Source organism: Etheostoma cragini, chromosome 6 (genome assembly GCF_013103735.1).
Source record: "Etheostoma cragini isolate CJK2018 chromosome 6, CSU_Ecrag_1.0, whole genome shotgun sequence".
In the NCBI taxonomy this organism is placed as follows: domain Eukaryota; kingdom Metazoa; phylum Chordata; class Actinopteri; order Perciformes; family Percidae; genus Etheostoma; species Etheostoma cragini.
Genome location: NC_048412.1, coordinates 20,625,248 through 20,642,979, shown reverse-complemented (window position 1 = coordinate 20,642,979; position 17,732 = coordinate 20,625,248). Strand labels below are relative to the sequence as shown.

Genomic DNA, 17,732 nt, shown 5'->3' with positions numbered 1-17,732 from the left:
AAAATTATGACATTCCCACAGCATTTAGCTGATGGATGAAAAAGTTCATTTTGAACCTGCAAATAAAGTACAAATCCAAAATTTAAAGCTAAAATATATGCAATGCCAAAGTCAGGTTAACAGTTGTCTATGGATCATAACAATATTAACATGTTAACAGTAGGGATCTGTCTAGGTAGGGTATCATGTACGGTATCGAATCTGAGGTAGGTAGTGTAAATAGCCTATATGGTTGATACAGAAATAGTTGGACTTGTTAATGTCCATCATATTATGGACATAATTACACTTGCGTTGACCTTGAAATACTTCACTCACTCCAATGCATGTGACGTCATACGGTGGTGGAAACACTACTGGTTTTGAAACCAGAGGGAGCCTCTCAGCGGGACTAAAGCCGTGGACTCAGTAACCTAACCCTGAATTCATCACCTCATTGGTGGATCCTGTGGGGGCGTTAGACTGAGTTCTGCCTGCGAGGCCTCGAAGAGGGCATATTAAAACCCACGAACCAGTGACCGTAGTGAAACACATGTAGTGGGCGTGCCTCTAGTGAAAGGACCACGGATGTATTATAAGAACCGACTCATCGACCTTCACACGGGTGTTTATAATCCGTTTTATCCACTCTTTCGGGAGCAGTGGCGCAGTGGCGCAGTGAACCCGGCACTTACGCACACCTGCGCATGTATAAAACAGAAGCATGATTTTGTAGATTATCTTTATACATCCATGTTTTGATTTCACTCCTGATTGCGAATCGAGTTGACTAGTTCCTCTTTATGAGTCGTTCAAAAAAACCGATTCGTTTTCAAGCCTAACATCACTAAGAACAAGCTGCATAGGAGGACAAGTGCATCAGTATACACGTGTTTCTACTGCAGCAGGAGCGTGGAGACTTATGCTTCGTCAACTCACAACATTGACACGCTAACGTCTTTTTCTTTAGCTGTTTGGTGAGTGTGTTTTGACATTCACGGTGTGCTAGAGAGACTGCTAACAGCTTTAAGTACTTCCAAGTTAGTCGTTGTCTCAAAATAGGTCACAGTTACTAGCTAGCTAACATTAGCTGACTTAACTGCCTGCAAAACTGGTTGTGTCGAAGCAGTTATTTTGTGCTGACGTTAGGGCAATCTTCCCAAGTAACGTTAGCTCCAGTTTAACAGCTTTGTATGATATGTTATAAACATTATTTACTGACAGTTAATCCTAGCATTTAGCATAATAATGGAGTGTAGGATTCACAGTAAGCTGGCAGGAGCCTCCTTCATATTTGCTTTCTTATTGTGTTGCTGGTATTTCCCGCCGTTTCAGTTCCTATCATGTTGTTGAACAGCCTGCAGTCATTTGTAAGCTATGATCTGCACCCCCTCTTACTTTTGGATTTACTCGTTTAATATCACCATGCCACCATATGCATCTGGATAACAGAAGGACACAATCCCCACCCAGTGGTAAACAAATAGGTCGTTGCACCTCCAAGTTTGAAATGACATGTCATGAATGTCACCACATCCAGATAAACTTTATTTTTGTTTTTATTTAAATTTCTTGTAATGCTGATACAGTGATACTGTGTTTTGAAAACAGGAATTAAAGGAGTAAAACTGATCACACATTTTAAATGTGAAACAGTGAGAAGTTGGATAAAATCTTTATGTATGTATGTATGTGTAGTTGTATGTCCAGCACCAAATTAAATTGATGGAATAGAGCACATTCACAGCCTTTATTCCATCAGCTCTTCATCTCACATGTAGTTGAACAGGATTAGTTGAAAATGTAGTGCAATATTTTTTTCTTTTAGTCTACCCATCCCACTATGAAGTACATCCTTGTTACCGGGGGTGTCATATCTGGTATTGGTAAAGGCATCATTGCCAGCAGCGTGGGAACAATCCTAAAGTCCTGCGGCCTTCGCGTCACAGCCATCAAAATTGATCCGTACATCAATATTGATGCTGGCACCTTTTCTCCATATGAACATGGTAAGTAATTGAGTGCTTTCAACCAGGTTGCTTTGCATTGTCTTTCCCGTATCATCTGCCGTTGATTTATGTGGTTTAGTCCTGCAGTTTATTTTGACAAGCTGTGGTGTGGCAGCATGTCACCATGTGGTTAAACAGCCCACCCTCAGCTGAGGGGCATTCTCTGTGTAAATTCATGAACCAAACCGTGACGCTCGCACCGTTTTGCTTCAATACAAATACGTGAACCGTTCCACCCCTAGTAATCAGGTAATAAAACCCAGCTACAGATAATCGGCAAATAAAACAGTCCGATAATCGGCAAGGGCCAATAATCAGTCTATCCCTACTGTAGGCAGTCATGTCAGAGAACTGAAATTCTACCAGTTTTGTATCCGCCGCTTCACTAACCCTACAATAAATGGATATTTGCAGGTGAAGTTTTTGTTCTCGATGATGGCGGGGAGGTGGATCTGGACTTGGGGAACTATGAGCGTTTCCTGGACATCTGTCTTACCAAAGACAATAACTTAACCACTGGAAGGATCTACCAGTCGGTCATCAACAAGGAGAGGAGGGGAGACTACCTGGGCAAGACTGTACAGGGTGAATGAGTGTGGCTACTCCAAAACATGCACGCTCCCCTCTCATGTTTAAATTCTGCACCCCCACCTTTAACTACGGTTTGGTGCCGAGACATGCTGCACTGCAGCACATTTGTTTGCATTTATGTTTTCCAGTGTGTCTGTACAACAGATAATTTGTCAGGAGCTGTATTTTTCTTCACAAGTATGAACAATAAGCAGTGATGATTGGTTTCACATAAATCTGTTCAGTGGTACCACACATCACGGATGCCATCCAGGAGTGGGTGATGAAGCAGGCCAGGATCTCGGTAGATAGTGATGGTGTGGAGCCTCAAGTTTGTGTCATAGAGGTAAGTTGTGCTTGTCTCTGTTCTCATGACGTGGGAATTTATGTAAAAAGGCCTAACTGGGTTTTTGTATTTAACGCCAAAGAAAAACGAAAACCTTAACTGTCAAGTCAAAAGTGTTTTTACTGTACTTTCCAAGGCGCCGAGAACCATCCTGTGAGTTTGTCTATGCAGATCTGTGGGCTAAGCATGTTTTGTGTAAACAGCTGGGAGGCACAGTGGGGGACATTGAGAGCATGCCCTTCATCGAGGCCTTCAGACAATTCCAGTTCAAGGTGAAGAAGGAGAACTTCTGCAACATCCATGTCAGCCTGGTACCACAGGTAGGGCACACGGGTGAACACGCATGTCAAGTAGAATTGGATAACTGCAGGATCAATACAGCTGTGCTTTGTTTGTTTAGACACAGTAAAAATGGTTTATTTGTCACACACATTTATGCTACAATTTGAAGGTGGCTTTGCTTTTGTGTCCTCAGCCGAATACCACGGGGGAGCAAAAAACTAAACCGACCCAGAACAGTGTCCGAGAGCTCAGAGGGCTGGGCTTGTCTCCAGACTTGGTGAGTCTGATTAGAATTTGCCCTTAAAACTTGGCGTTCCCACCTGTATCCGAGAGAGAGAGAGAGAGAGAGAGAGAGAGAGAGAGAGAGAGAGAGAGAGAGAGAGAGAGAGAGAGAGAGAGAGAGAGAGAGAGAGAGAGAGAGAGAGAGAGAGAGAGAGAGAGAGGCCAACCGTCTACTTTCCCTTTTATGTGTAGAAATCTATATCCAATGATTCTTGGTTATGTGTTTATTTCATGGTGTACACAACCTAATCAAATCTGAAATATGATGGAAAATCTAAGATGTGTTTATATAGGAATATTTTAGTCTATATCCATGTCATGGTGCACCTTATCATAAAAATGGACATATTATTCTTTTCAGATAATGTGCCGCTGTTCATCACCCCTAGAAACCGCTGTCAAGGAGAAGATCTCCATGTTTTGTCATGTGGAGCCCACACAGGTGAATTAGTGTAACTTTGCTGTGTTACAACAAACAACATTAGTTGTAATGTTGTAGACAACATTAGTAATGAACTAGTATCATTCATGTTGTCAACCCCGTACATCTGAAGGTGTGGTATTCTATTTGAAAATACAAAAGGTAGATATAAGAGGGACATGTACTCAATAGTAAGGATAACCACTATTTGACTTTATGATAGGGATGTCACAATACCTTACTAGTTTGGTGTGGAGGGGTTCAAGTAGAGGGGGTAAGAAGAGCGTGGTTAAAATGTCATCTGGAGAAAACGTCAGTCTACTCGACCCACAGCCCGCTGCTCTAAGGCCTGGCCTCCCCACACAGCTAGCGTACGGTAAAGTCTCCATGAGTTAACTCGGAACTCCCAGACAGGAAGCATGTTTAGTTAGTCTCTCTGCTGTTGTTGTTTTTCACATACAACCAGTCTGGCTAAAGTTAACTTAACTGATGTTATAGATTTCTACTAAAACAAGCGCTAAAGTTGGCTAATGTTAGCCATTGGATTTAACATTTGGCTGTGACAGGCAACAGCAGAGAGAAACAGACTTACTTTCTGATTGGGAGCACCAGGTGAAGTTGTGAAAGCCGTTGCTGTAGATGTAACGGTCGGCTTTCTTCTTCTCCAGCATTTAAGGGCAGATTAGAACCTTTTTTAAAGATTAATTATTTTGGGGACTTTTATGCCTTCATTTTCACAGGACAGAGAAAGTCACAGACGTGAAATGTGCGCCAGCTCTTCCAACAGAGCTAACACGGCCACAGCAGACTAGAACACTTGTAGGTGTTAGGGCTGCACAGTTAATCGCAATATGGAGTACTGCCAAATCCAACTCGTGGGGGGGTGGTATCACAGGTGGGGCCCCATTTTTTTTGTTAAAGTGAAAATGTGTCAAACTATTCTGAATGAAGTATTGTGGTGCTGTAAAGAAATCCCGGCCTACAAATTGTATCTTACAGACCAAAGAAAAATCTTTGTTTTGGACAGATCCTCGCAAAAATCACACTGTAAATAATTTTAATATTTTTCAATGAAAATGACTAATGAAACAAAAATTATCTTTCCCTCTAATATCGTGACTCATATTGCAAGTCAAAATAATTGCAAATGGATCATTTTCTCATGTCGTAAAGCCCTAGTAGGTATACATAGTTCCTCTGTCAGGTCCAGAAAAATTGCATCATCGGGTACCTACGGTATTGTAGAAAAAGGTCATGTTTTCAGAATTTTGGTATGAAAGTACCAGTTCTTGTGACATTGCTACAGTATGCTACTATCAGTTAGAGTTGATATTGAGTTTTGTTTCATTTACCAGGCTACCATACACCATGCATAGGAATTTTATATATATATATATATATAGCAAATAATATCAATAAACCCAATATTACTTACACTATCTTAACGCACTGTTATTATTTCAGCATGTAAATAATGCACCTAAAATATAAACTCAAGCACCGGCATTCAACAATCGCTATCATATTGATGCATCAGCCAGGCTAGCTAGGTTCCAGCTGGTGAAGAACACAGACAACGAAAATCACCAGTTAACTTAATTTAAATTTGCAAAAACTATACACCAATTAAATAACATTCTTAAATGAACTGACAACATAAGTAATACAACTTACAGTTCTCAAGGACGCGTTGTTGTCCGTTCCAGGTGATCTGTGTCCATGACGTCTCCTCAGTCTACAGAGTGCCCCTGCTGCTGGAGGACCAGGGTGTTGTGAGCTACCTCTGTCAGCGGCTGAGCCTGCCTATAGAGATGAGGCCCAGGAGGATGCTCGCGAAGTGGAAGGAGATGGCTGACAGGTGAGGACGTTTTGGCTGCTAACTTTAAGTGACACAAACCAGTTATGGAACAGTCCGTTCCTCGGAATAGTGTTACAAATTCTGCAAGAACTTGAACTTTGAAAGACAAATGTTCACCAGTAACTACAGCACACTGAGGAGGTTAAATCATATGAATACTGTAATTCACTCTCTTCTCAGATCTGCCCGTCTCTTGGAGCATGTCTCTATAGCGCTGGTGGGGAAATACACAAAGTTATCTGACTCCTACACCTCTGTTATAAAGGCCCTAGAGCACTCCGCCCTCGCCGTTAATCACAAACTAGAGGTCAAGGTATGGAAACATTTCACATCTTTATGATTTTGTGTAATGAATTCTGGACTTTGCAACACTGCTTTGCAGTGTGTGTGTGTTGAATGGTGCTGTTTGTTATTACAGTACATAGACTCTGCAGACCTTGAGACTACCACTCTGCAAAATGAGCCAGTGAAATATCATGAGGCCTGGCAAAAACTCTGCAGTTCTCAGTGAGTAGGCATGCTCTCTGGTGAGGCGGTGTCCTGGTGTATGCCACATGATGGCAGCAGAGTGCTGTCATGCCCATTTGTTTATGCAGCTTCGTAAAATGCTTCTGTGCTTTGTAGAAATTCACTGTTTTTTTTTACATGTACAGACCACACGTGTACTTGCAGAGCTATTTTAAAGCAGGCATTTACATGGGTCAAACAGGCTTTTGGAGCATTGGTTTTTGGATGCATTAGTTTTAAATGATAATCTTATTTAACGTAGAAATTACATTGGGATTAAAGCCTCTTTTGAAAGTGAGACCTAGCCAAGCATCCCACACATAACAGGACAATAACTACCGATCGTTACATATTACAGTGCATTAGCAGGGCAGCAATATTAAAATGTTTAGTTATTTGAAGCAACTCCACTTAGCAGTGACTTTCCTTATTCTAAGTTTAAAATCATTTTAAGGTATAAGAAGAAAGCAGGTGTAGGCTAATCAGATTATGAGCAATCAGATCAGCCTAGTTTTGTAGCCTTCAGTATGTTATTAGATTGATGGGTGTTCGGCATTCTGCCCCTAGACCACCTCTAAATATGGAGAGACTCAGGATTTTAATACAGAGATCACAGAAAGTAGTGGGTGCCTCAGGAACAATTCTCCTATGTATGTGAAAAATGGCTCAAAATACTCCCAATTACGTATGTATTTGAATTCAATCATATTTATGGTCTGAAAGGAAATAAACACTTTTTGGTTTTATGTATTGTATGATGAAATGCCAGAAAAATGTTTAAATTGGTGTTGCAATTATTACAAGCAAATACAAGTCTTATCTCATTACCTTAATTTACAGACATATTAATGTATCAATATATCATATCATATCATAGCACTATATCTTTGCACAGTGTTTTGTAGTAGTATTATAGTATATAGTACATTTTGTACTAGCAGTCATCTTTACACTGTTAGCTGTAATGTGTCTCTGTATACAGTTTATATTGTGTAATGCTTGTTTCAAGGATAATCTGGACTAATTTATAAAACGTCTCTCTTTCCTTCCTCCCCACAGTGGTGTGTTGGTACCAGGAGGTTTTGGTGTAAGAGGGACAGAAGGCAAGATGCTAGCTATTAACTGGGCAAGGAAACAGAATAAGCCATTCCTAGGTAAGAGAGATTCACATCTACGTTGTCTCATAAGATGTACTTTCTACTTGACAAAGATATGTTAGCAGTGTTTGGTATGCAGCTTCATACTTAACATTAATGTGGTTAAAACAACGTTGCACAGTGTCCTGAGGAAGTTATTTTTGCTTTGAGCTCAGGTTGTATAGTTTCACAAGACTGAAACATCATAACATCAGTATTAAATGCGAATCTTAAACCAAATATAATTGATTGCACAAGTATTCCACCACTTTGCTTAGACACATGAAAATCCTAACTGTTACAGCCCAGAGTATTTAGAATAAGCATGTTCAGTTTAGTGCTTTTCACCTGTATGGTGCCCTCATGCTGTTTTGATGTGAAGAGCAAAATACAACGAAATGTTGAAGGAACAGCTGCCACAGTTGGCCAAAGATCTGTCACTTGGGATGAATTGTATTCTCTTGCAAAACATCAAGATGAAATATAAAGCTCAGCAGGAACTTAGCGTTGCAATTTCAGCTTCAGATTGGGAGGGGATTCTGGATACAATTCATGTCAGTTCTATAAACTCTAGACATTCTTTAATAATATTTAAAGTAGTCCACCGGCTTCATTACGCTAAAGCCAGGCTCAATGCCGTATACCCTAACATCTCTCCCAAATGTGATAAACACCACTCAGTGACTTTATGCTTAATTCAATGTGAAATTGCAGTCACATGAAAATGAGAGACCTGATTAAGGGCATGAATACTTGTGTAATCAGCTACTTTTCTGTTATATTTGTACGTCATTTAGATCAATTAGTAGAGATTTGTTCTGTTTTTGACATTAAAGAATCTTTGTTGATCAGAAAAATGCTTCCAAGTCCAAAGAGAGGTGACTAACTTTTCATAGCCACTTTAAAATCACATGCAATGTTAGTCAAGGGAGTGGTTTGCACAGTGGGGATCGTGTTTAGTCTTTCTTTATTCATGAGTCCTTATAATAGCTCTCATTATGCAAGAATCCTGCTGGTCTTGTTTTGTGCAGGTGTATGTTTGGGCATGCAGCTGGCAGTGTGTGAGTTCGCCCGCAATGTTCTTGGATGGGAAGGTAAGACAAGTGCGCAGTTCAGCTGGGGCCATTGTTTAAAAAAAGGAATTTGATTCCTACTGTTTTTAACTTACTGATATAGGAACAATAGCCCAAATGGTAAGTTTCTTCTTAGATCAGTTTTGCTTTTTTTTGTTCCAGATGCCAACTCCACAGAATTTAATCCGGAATCCAGTCACCCCGTGGTAGGGCATCCCCTCTTATTTCTTCGTTTGTGCATCCTCTGTTCCTTTCCTCGCCTTCGCTCCTCGCATCTTGGTCCCTCCCACACGATGGAAAGGGCCTACTAGAGGACTTTAGCCCTGATTGTTTGCTCGCCCACAATATCGGGGATCTCCGACAAAAGGATTATTGAAGGCAAATTGATATTGGCTCGGTACTGGCATGCAAGCACTCGAGCGCGACCTGTAAACCATTAAACACGAGGCGATAGGCTTGCCGGTGCCTCTGGACGCAGGCCAGATATCTAACAGGCTAAATGTCTGGAGCTGTTGGGGACTCTGCTGGAGAGCTACAGCCAATAAGAGCACAAGACACAAGCGGAGCAGTTGCCTTTTACTTTGCTGTATGTGTTGCATTTTCAACACAAACCATGTTAAATAGTGAAGATATGTGGAAATATTTTGTAAACATGTGTGCCAACAAAGACACACCTCTAAATGCGCCCGAGTCTGATCTTTATTTTTCTATTTTGTTTTATCGCTGCAAATCAGCAACCAATAACGGGGAGCGCTTGTTTCTGGGGAATATCTAAAAGTACCGTCTCTCGTATGGGTTTACGTCATGTCCCGTGTCACTTTTTGCGTGAGTTTTTGCAATAAACAGTTTGGACACTAGTTGAAAGATCTAGTAGCGTTTGAGCCCCTGTTGCCGGTCAGTCAGTTGGTGTGAAAACAAGACAGCAAGTTGTGCAGTGGGAACAGTAATGCAAACCGTCCACTTTGAAAGTCTTGTAGTTGGAACTCAGCAGAGGAGGCAAGGAAGAGACATAAGGAGTCGAGGCAACACACATTTAACAAAATTAGATATCCGTGCTTTGGAGCTGTTGTTTTAAAACGTCAATTCAATACGATGTGTGGCGCAGCTGTCAAAGTTTGTATATTCAAGGTTTGTGTCATGCCCCAGGTACAGAAAAGACTTCGGCAAAGGATACACCTGTCTGTCCTTGCTCACGGCTCCTCAGGCAAGCCTCCTTGCTTCTCTCTCCTTGAGATGCCTTTCAGTACTTGAGACAACCTTCAAGATGGCGCTCAGAGTTTGATTTGCGGGTCGCAAGCAGAAGGATGAAGGAGAGAGGAGACGAGGAGGCACAAAGTAGAGAAATGAAGAAGAGACTTTTTTTCTTCTGAGCTCATGTCACATATCAGCAGAGTCTTCATAGGAATTTGTTTATTATTCTATTTGATCTTGACAGGTGATTGACATGCCCGAGCACAACCCAGGGCAGATGGGTGGGACTATGAGGTTGGGGAAGAGGCGGACCATTTTCAAATCCAGCACCAGTGTACTGAGTATGTAGCTTACTTGAATTAATGGTGGACTGTTGGCTTTTCCAGCTTGTTCTCCTGACAACTGTTTTTTCATTATTTTAGGAAAACTGTATGGAGATGTGGAATATGTTGACGAGAGGCACAGACACAGATTTGAGGTAAACAAATGTTTCCAGACTTTTGTCTGGGGGTGCAAAAGAAATGCATACTCAACAGTAATCTTATTCTGCTGGTACATGCTTCAGGCACTTGAGTTTTTGTTTTAATCTTCTGTTTTTTATCTTTGTTTCCAGAATTTAGTTTTGGCAGTATTATGGGATTGCCTCATAGCCTTATTTCTTAAGAACCTTTCCTGAATCCTTGAACCATTGCTCATTTTAGGTGAACCCAGAGCTGAAGCACCACTTTGAAAAAAGGGGTCTTCAGTTTGTCGGTGAGGATGTGGAAGGAGAGAGAATGGAAGTCATTGAATTGGATGGTAAGTGGAAAGCTTTATTAAAATAAGCATCCATGCGCGGTTGCTAATGAATGCAACATTCTGAATATCTTCTTAAAGCTTTTACCTGGCTGATCTTTAGGATGTGTGCTTACATCTCTATTGTTTCTTCTACAAGCTTTGCCTTAAATTGTCATTTATGTTGTTTATCTTAGCCCTATATTCAGACAGGCACGTCTAAAATATGCTAGATCTATAATCGATAGAGCCGCAGGGCGTTGCAAAGGCCGGCGTGGTAGTGGAACGGCTAAAGCGTCCGGTCAATTTAAAAAACATTACTACAATATTTTAACATCTAAAACACAGCTACAAATCTTTGATCCATGTCGTTCATAACTGGACTAAATGGAAGAAACCACTTAACTATGTAGACTATTTAAATATGTCTGTCTGACATACTGTCTGCTTCCGAAACACTTGCCGTGTGGTGTGACGTACAGTGGTGGTTGGAACAAAACCATCGCGCAGCCGGAAAGCGGTGCATCAGCGCCTGGGGGAATCACGGTGTGAGCCATGTGTTTTATATAAGTCGCATGCTAACTGTGTCAAATGTAGCCTATGTAGAGGAGGTGAATAAATGTCTGTATTAATCCAAATGTCTTGTTTCAGATCACTGTTACTTTGTTGGAGTGCAGTTCCATCCAGAGTTCACCTCGAGGCCCATCAAACCCTCTCCTCCATACTTTGGTCTCCTGCTGGCTGCTGCAGGAAAACTCCAGAGCTACCTGGCCAAGGGCTGTCGTCTCTCGCCACGGTAAGCTCTGACACAGCAATGTGTAATTCCATCGTCATTTGGTGGACGTTTAGAATCAAATTACCGTGTGATGCTCTGCCAGTTTATAGGTTAGATGTATTTATTCTCTGACATTCCACTATGGTTTTTCTACAATAATGGATTAAATGCAAACCTACGTATGATTTCAGTGCTTTATATCCATTTCTTTTTTCTGTTTTTCTACCGGCTAATTCAATTTAAAAGTAGTTCTTTATGGAGTGGCATCCAATCACATTTAAACACATGGAATATATTGAGTCCTATTTAATCTGGTAACTGACATTAGTACTGATTGGTTAAAAACCAATATCTACCTTCCCTATGATTGGGACATTATGTACATGGGGCAACAATTTTGACCACAGGTAATAAATACAAATACATTACACTTTTGTTTTTATTAAACCCTTTACACTATACTTTGTTGCCATTTTTATGAGTCATTGACTACTGAAATGTCAACCTAAATAGAAATTTACAACCCTATTTTTATTCAGTGTCTTAATCTACTCTCTAACAGTTAGTTTACTGCAGCATTATGTCATCTTTGCACCTGCAATCACAATAAAAGCAATCCCTGTCAGGCATTAGTGCTATAGTAGTTATTTTATGTATTCATCTGCTATTGCAGGGACACTTACAGCGACCGCAGTGGCAGCAGCTCTCCTGAAGTTGACATCTCTGAGCTGAAGTTCCCCTCTTTGTCTTGATACTAAAGCACATGTAGTTGTTTTGTTCGTGTGTGACTCATGCAGAAAAATACCCAGAGTAAAAACAGAGAACTCTGCTCATAACTGATGCCACTATACTTATTCGGATAGGTACAATATGTTGCTAAGTATGTTAAGTCTTCACTGATTGTATAAAGGTTAAGGGATTTCTTGATTTTACCCCTGTGTGGCTTTAGATTTGCTGCAATAGGCAGATGATGTGTTGTATGGGGAATTGTAACAGAGACATTTTGGAAAACCCGGACAGAAAAGGAATTAAAAGGGGGGGAAAAAAGAGTGAGATGTGAATGGTTAAAACCATCACCCTTTCAGTATAAACTTTGTGAAGATTTTGCAAGATCATGATGCTTTGGCAAAATTGTGAGCCGATGAATAGTGTGTTTTGCAGTTAACGTATAGAATCGTTAGCTCACCGGGTAGAGCGTGCGCCCCATGCTGCCCCTTGAGTCCTTGGCAGCGGTGTGGGTTGGAATCTGACCGGCTTCCCTTGGCTGCATGTCATTCCCTTTATTTCTCCCTTTTTCTTGTCTATCTGTACTATTATGACAAAAAGACCTATTATTGATAGATTTACTTCTTTTGAAATGTTGGTTGGTCTTACAATTGTATGTATTAATGCATTTCTCCTTTTTGGTTTAATACCAGTTTCCATATCATAACTCTCATTCAGGGGTTACTCGACAAAAGAGATTAAGTTACATGCCATTCAGGCTTGTAATACTCTTGCACTGTAGTATATGGGGTGTACATGCAAATCTGTACGAGTATGATATTAAACTGGACTACAAAGGTGTGCTTTAGTGACTGGGTTTTGAGGGTGAAGGATTTTATTTGGTCATAAAGGGAATTGTCAGGCATCAGCAAATATAGGGATGATGGGTTATTCATTTCTTCATGAAAGTTGTACATGATTATGCCCTTTGGGGTGTTATTTCTTTAAAACTGACCTCACCACTTCTGCTTGCATGACTTTTATATTTGAAACTTTTAATCTGCTGACATCAACAAACACAATTTGGAACTCCATTGCCTTTTTTATGAATTATACAGATGCACAGTTACTGTATATGACAATCAGGCCAACTCAGTGACCCTTGAGTCAACAGTATTAACTGAAAAAGAAAGCATGGCATATGAAAACTGATGTATTTAAACTGAAAGGAAAAACCTAAAGATCTGATTTCAAATCATCAGTAGCAGCCAACTGTAGATAAGCATCAAGCTTCCATGTTATCAGACTTAGTGGCTAGTTACAGTAAATCATTGCTACCACTGCTTTCGTTTATGAGTTTGTGAACTAAATGTATGAAAATATGCCAAATTTCTATTTATTTACATATTCATGAAGTCCATATGCTTGTGTGATTTTAAATGTGTGTTTATTCTGAATAAATATATTTGTATTCCTCTTGAAAATCTGGCCTTTATTCTAGTGGAGCTGATAAGCATAGCAAGTTCTGCTTTTTACCAGTGACAGACATTGATACTCACACACACACAGCTTAAAGAGACTTTAAAGCTTTGTCTTTACTAATAGCACTGTTTAACCACTGGTGTATTTATTTATATACAAAACTAAAAGTATAAAGTGCTCTAGCAGACCCTAGATGCTGTCCGATTCATTAAACCCAATAAGAAAAAACAGCAGCTGAGGTTTACCAAAACAATTACTCTCAGTTGCTACAATTTAATTGCCTAGTGACAATCGTGTTAGGAATTTAGGTGAGATTTATTTATTTTGTTTGGTTTATAGTTTATTTTATGTATATATTTAAAAAAAAAAAACACCTGTTATATTAATTACACCTGTATTCAACATTATATTGTTCATAAGGACTACATTAAAGTAGGTAGACATGTTAAATAACATTACACCTCAACAAAGCTATTGTAGAAAATTGAACTGCATGTCCTATTGTTTCCTTAGGGAATGCAAAGCTGTATTGTTTACAACTTCCCTTTTTAGGCTGCAATGTTCACTCCATGCAAATGACTATAAACATATTATGTTGGCAGTTACAACAGTAACAGTTACTCACCCACTAACCTACTGTTAATGATGACATGTAGTTCTTTTCACCCCCCCCCCCACACACACACACCTGACCCATCTGACCCCCCCAACAGCCCTCCCTGTTTCCTTGTGCTGCCCCGCCTTTTGTCAAGTTTCAACTGGCAAATTTTAGAAGTCAACACTCCTTCACGACAGCACTCAGTACTTCACAGCCTGAACTCTCATGCGCATGCTTACAGTAGAAGTTAAGATTAGCAACTTGGATGAGAACTACCGCTCTACTCTACTGGGATCTACTTTGTGGGACAGATTTTCTCCAAATACCTGCTTTTGAAGAGGTTTTGATGAACCACCATGGGAATGGGACTGAGACTTGTGCTGAAGCTATCAACTGCATAGGATTGTGGGATGATCAACACCGACTGCTCTACTGATTGCGACATTAATAAGGAGTGGCTGCTGTGTTTGTTTCTCAACATTTGGAGCGTCAAGGGACCAACTGGTGGGAAGCTGATGTGGAGTTGCTAGTCTATTGCAAGTTTCTTTCTTTCTCCAGCCCCTATAGTACCACAACTTCTTCTATACACCTCTGTATCCCCACATGCTCTATTCACCAGCATCTTTCTTTTCCACTACCAGCAACAATGGACCTGACTTTGTGGCAGTACCAGTTCAGGATCATCATGCTGGGGGACTCCACAGTGGGCAAGTCATCCTTGCTGAAGCGCTACACCGAAGACTTGTTCCTGGAGTCCATCAACCAGACAGTGGGTGTAGACTTCTATGTTCACTTCCTGGATGTGGAGCCTGGGGTCCGTGTCAAGTTGCAGTTTTGGGACACAGCTGGACAGGAGAGGTTCAGGTGAGGATGCACCAGGCCTTGTAGCGCTATGTCTCTTTGTATAAGACAGTACGAAAATTCATAAAGTTACTCGTGTTCATGCAAATATACTATCCAAATAAACTACCACTGGTTACCCGTTCACACTAGAGCTGTTCATCAGTGTTTGCATTGAGATATGACTGTGTATCCACCCTGTCGCCCTCACAAGATCAGTGTGCAGTGTGTACAAATAGATGCAGTAAAAGGCATTATTCTTAATGGGGGGGGGGGGGGAAAGTAACGACACGTTTCCTATTGTCTCTAAAATCATTATATCAGTTCTCCAGTTGAAAGAAGCATAGCAGATTGCAAACTGCCTGTTTACCTCCTCTCTGCATGGTATCTGTTGCTTGCTTATCCCATGAGTCAGCCTAAAAACTCAGCCAAATCCGGTTTGTTTTCTTTAAGAATTAGTGAAGTAGTACGTTTTTAGTAGCTGGCTGCTGGGAGGACTGTTTGACAAGCCTATCCTTTGGTTAAATCATAAACTCATGGGAGAACTGCATGTCTGTCAGTTTCGTGATTAGGGGGAGAAAAACACAATGCCCATCAATTTCTCTTACAGAGAAACAGACTTTGTCAGTTTGCTTATCTGAGGAAGCTTAACTCAAACAGTACAGAGAATCCGCTGATTATTTGATCACTGGAACAGGTAATAAGTTTTCATGTGTTGAAATTCCAAGCTCCTCACTCTTTCCACGTGTCTGTCCTCTTCTTTCCGCAGATCAGTGACCCGTTCTTATTACCGCAACTCAGTCGGAGGCCTGCTGGTGTTTGACATGACCAACCAAGACTCCTTTGACCATATTAAGGAGTGGCATGCTGAAGTGTGCGAGCGAGTGCAGCCACATAAAGTTCTGTTTGTTCTGGTGGGCCAAAAGAGCGACCGAGATGCTCAGGGGGAGAGGGTGGTGAGTCGGGAAGAGGCCGAGAAACTGGCCAGGCAGCTAGAGGTGCCCTATGTGGAGGCCTCTGCTAGGACAGGTGAGGGCGTGAGGGACGCCTTTGAGCTGCTCACTCGGCGGGTCTACCAGGGTCTGTTGAGTGGAGAGATAGAGCTGCAGGAGGGCTGGGATGGAGTGAAGTGCGCTACACCACATACACTGCAGTTGCAGAGAGCCAACCTGGCACAGCCCAGCACAGCCTCCAAGAACAACAAGTGTTGTGCTTAAACTGTGGACTGGTGGTGGTCAACCATTTGCACTCATGTTACTGTAGAACCTGAACTGGCCCCCAGGAAGTTGGATTTGTTGTGGATGTTTATGTAATAACGTGACCATCACCTTGCACCTTTTTCGTGAAGAGACAATCTTAAGCATTTAATAATGTCAGAGACCGATGTGAGATTGGGACTTTGTTGACATTCCTGAAATGGATTAAGGTTTAACTTTAGAAATAAAGATTTGTTTAACTGATATTTTTAGTCCAACCTGAAAAAAATCTTTGAAACCTAAAAACTATTGGATGGATTACCATTCAGTTTAGAAGCTGGACAACCCTGGGGCCAAAGGTCACCTTCCTCCATGATATTTAGTACAGACATTCATGGTCCCCGGAAGATAATTTCCTTCTGACTTTGGTGATCCCCTGCCTTTTCATCTAGCACCACCAGCTGGTTATTTTAAGGGAAATGTCTTCACAACTATATATTCAAGGTCCCTTTAATCTAGCGCCATCATCAGGTTTAAAATTAGACGACTTTATTATGTGGTTTTTGAAAACTGATGACATTGCCATTTGACACAAGCTAAACTAAGATGGTAAACATGGTCATTTTAATAGTACATTTTATTTGATGGTATTTGACATCCAAAGCCACCTTACGGTAGCTATAGTAGATTTATATGGTAGTAGATATAACAGCAAGACAAGTCGGCAACGACATACACTAAACACAACGGAGTAAGAGACCCATGACACCAATATGATCTATATCAGCATCTTAGTATTGTCACTGTGAGCATGTAGCTCAAAGTGGGCCTTTTTTAACAAAGTTGCTAGTGTAGCTGTAAACTCCTTAAATTGCTAGATCTATAGCTTTTTCCATTTATAGGACTCTTAGAAAGTGACATAGAGGTCCATGCTCCCTTAGGTAAGTTTCTAGGCCCACAGCTGATTAGACTAACATGGACTGATGAGGCCATTGCCTACCTCAGTTCAGAAGGGCAGGAGATGTAATGACATATTGAGCCAAAGCCATTGAGGCAGGATGAAGCTGCATGGAAGGGATACAATCATAGCTTCTCTATTGATTTTTGGACCTAAAGACTTGTACAGTGATAAATTAGTTGCCAACCTTATGCGTCAAAGGGCCTATGATATAACTGAGTGGTCGCAAGTTGATTAAGAAAGATTTGTCCTTTGGTTACAATGATATTCATTTTTTTCTCTTTTTGCTTTGGAAATACTTGGCATTATCAGCTTTCAAAGAACTGTATTTCCTCATAACCTGCACACCATCTGGGATTTCCTTCTATGTTGCTCGTTCTGTCGATGATTGGCAGCAATCAGGTTCCCCGGTGAAGATTAGAAACATCCCCCTATGACTCTGTGAATTAATGCCTTGGTCCTGAATAGTTAACGGGGAAAGGCTTTTTTGCATCACCAATAATTGCGCAGCTGCATGCTTAAAGTGAGTGGTAATTTTTTTTCAGAAGCTGTTTTTGAAATGAATTTAATGAAACAACTCTAGGGAGTCCCTTATATTGTTCTTTTGAAATATTGTGAAGTTTCCATGGCAATTACTGTCCATCTGGCTGATGAACGGCCTCCTGTGTTTCTGCAACCAAAACGCAGACAACTGATTTAGCTTCTAAAGACACCCAGATTAAAGATAACTGATGCGCAAAAATGTCTGTA

The 17,732-nt window shown here is 40.8% G+C and overlaps 2 protein-coding genes across 5 annotated transcripts; both read left to right on the top strand.

Moving 5' to 3' along the window:
• Nucleotides 1-534: 534 nt before the first annotated feature.
• On the top strand, nt 535-13,137 carry LOC117946541 (CTP synthase 1-like). Its single transcript, XM_034874762.1, has 18 exons — nt 535-956; nt 1,808-1,988; nt 2,403-2,573; nt 2,804-2,904; nt 3,108-3,224; nt 3,380-3,463; nt 3,830-3,910; nt 5,596-5,747; nt 5,928-6,060; nt 6,166-6,254; nt 7,314-7,408; nt 8,422-8,484; nt 8,626-8,669; nt 9,899-9,995; nt 10,077-10,132; nt 10,356-10,452; nt 11,080-11,224; nt 11,877-13,137. The coding sequence occupies exons 2-18, from the start codon at nt 1,823-1,825 to the stop codon at nt 11,953-11,955; spliced, it is 1,770 nt and encodes a 589-aa protein (XP_034730653.1). The 5' UTR covers nt 535-956; nt 1,808-1,822; the 3' UTR covers nt 11,956-13,137.
• Nucleotides 13,138-14,162: 1,025 nt separating this feature from the next.
• rab42b (RAB42, member RAS oncogene family) lies at nt 14,163-17,564 on the top strand. Of its 4 annotated transcripts, XR_004657058.1 has the most exons (4): nt 14,163-14,492; nt 14,630-14,852; nt 15,598-16,183; nt 16,226-17,564. XR_004657058.1 is itself a non-coding variant. In XM_034874887.1 (3 exons), exons 1-3 carry the CDS (start codon nt 14,399-14,401, stop codon nt 16,043-16,045), a joined length of 765 nt encoding a protein of 254 aa, XP_034730778.1. In that variant the 5' UTR covers nt 14,163-14,398; the 3' UTR covers nt 16,046-17,564. The 4 variants fall into 4 exon arrangements, 3 of the variants coding, with proteins under 3 accessions (XP_034730778.1, XP_034730780.1, XP_034730779.1); XM_034874887.1 differs by having other exon boundaries at nt 15,598-17,564; XM_034874889.1 differs by having other exon boundaries at nt 14,235-14,524; nt 15,598-17,564.
• Nucleotides 17,565-17,732: the final 168 nt, after the last annotated feature.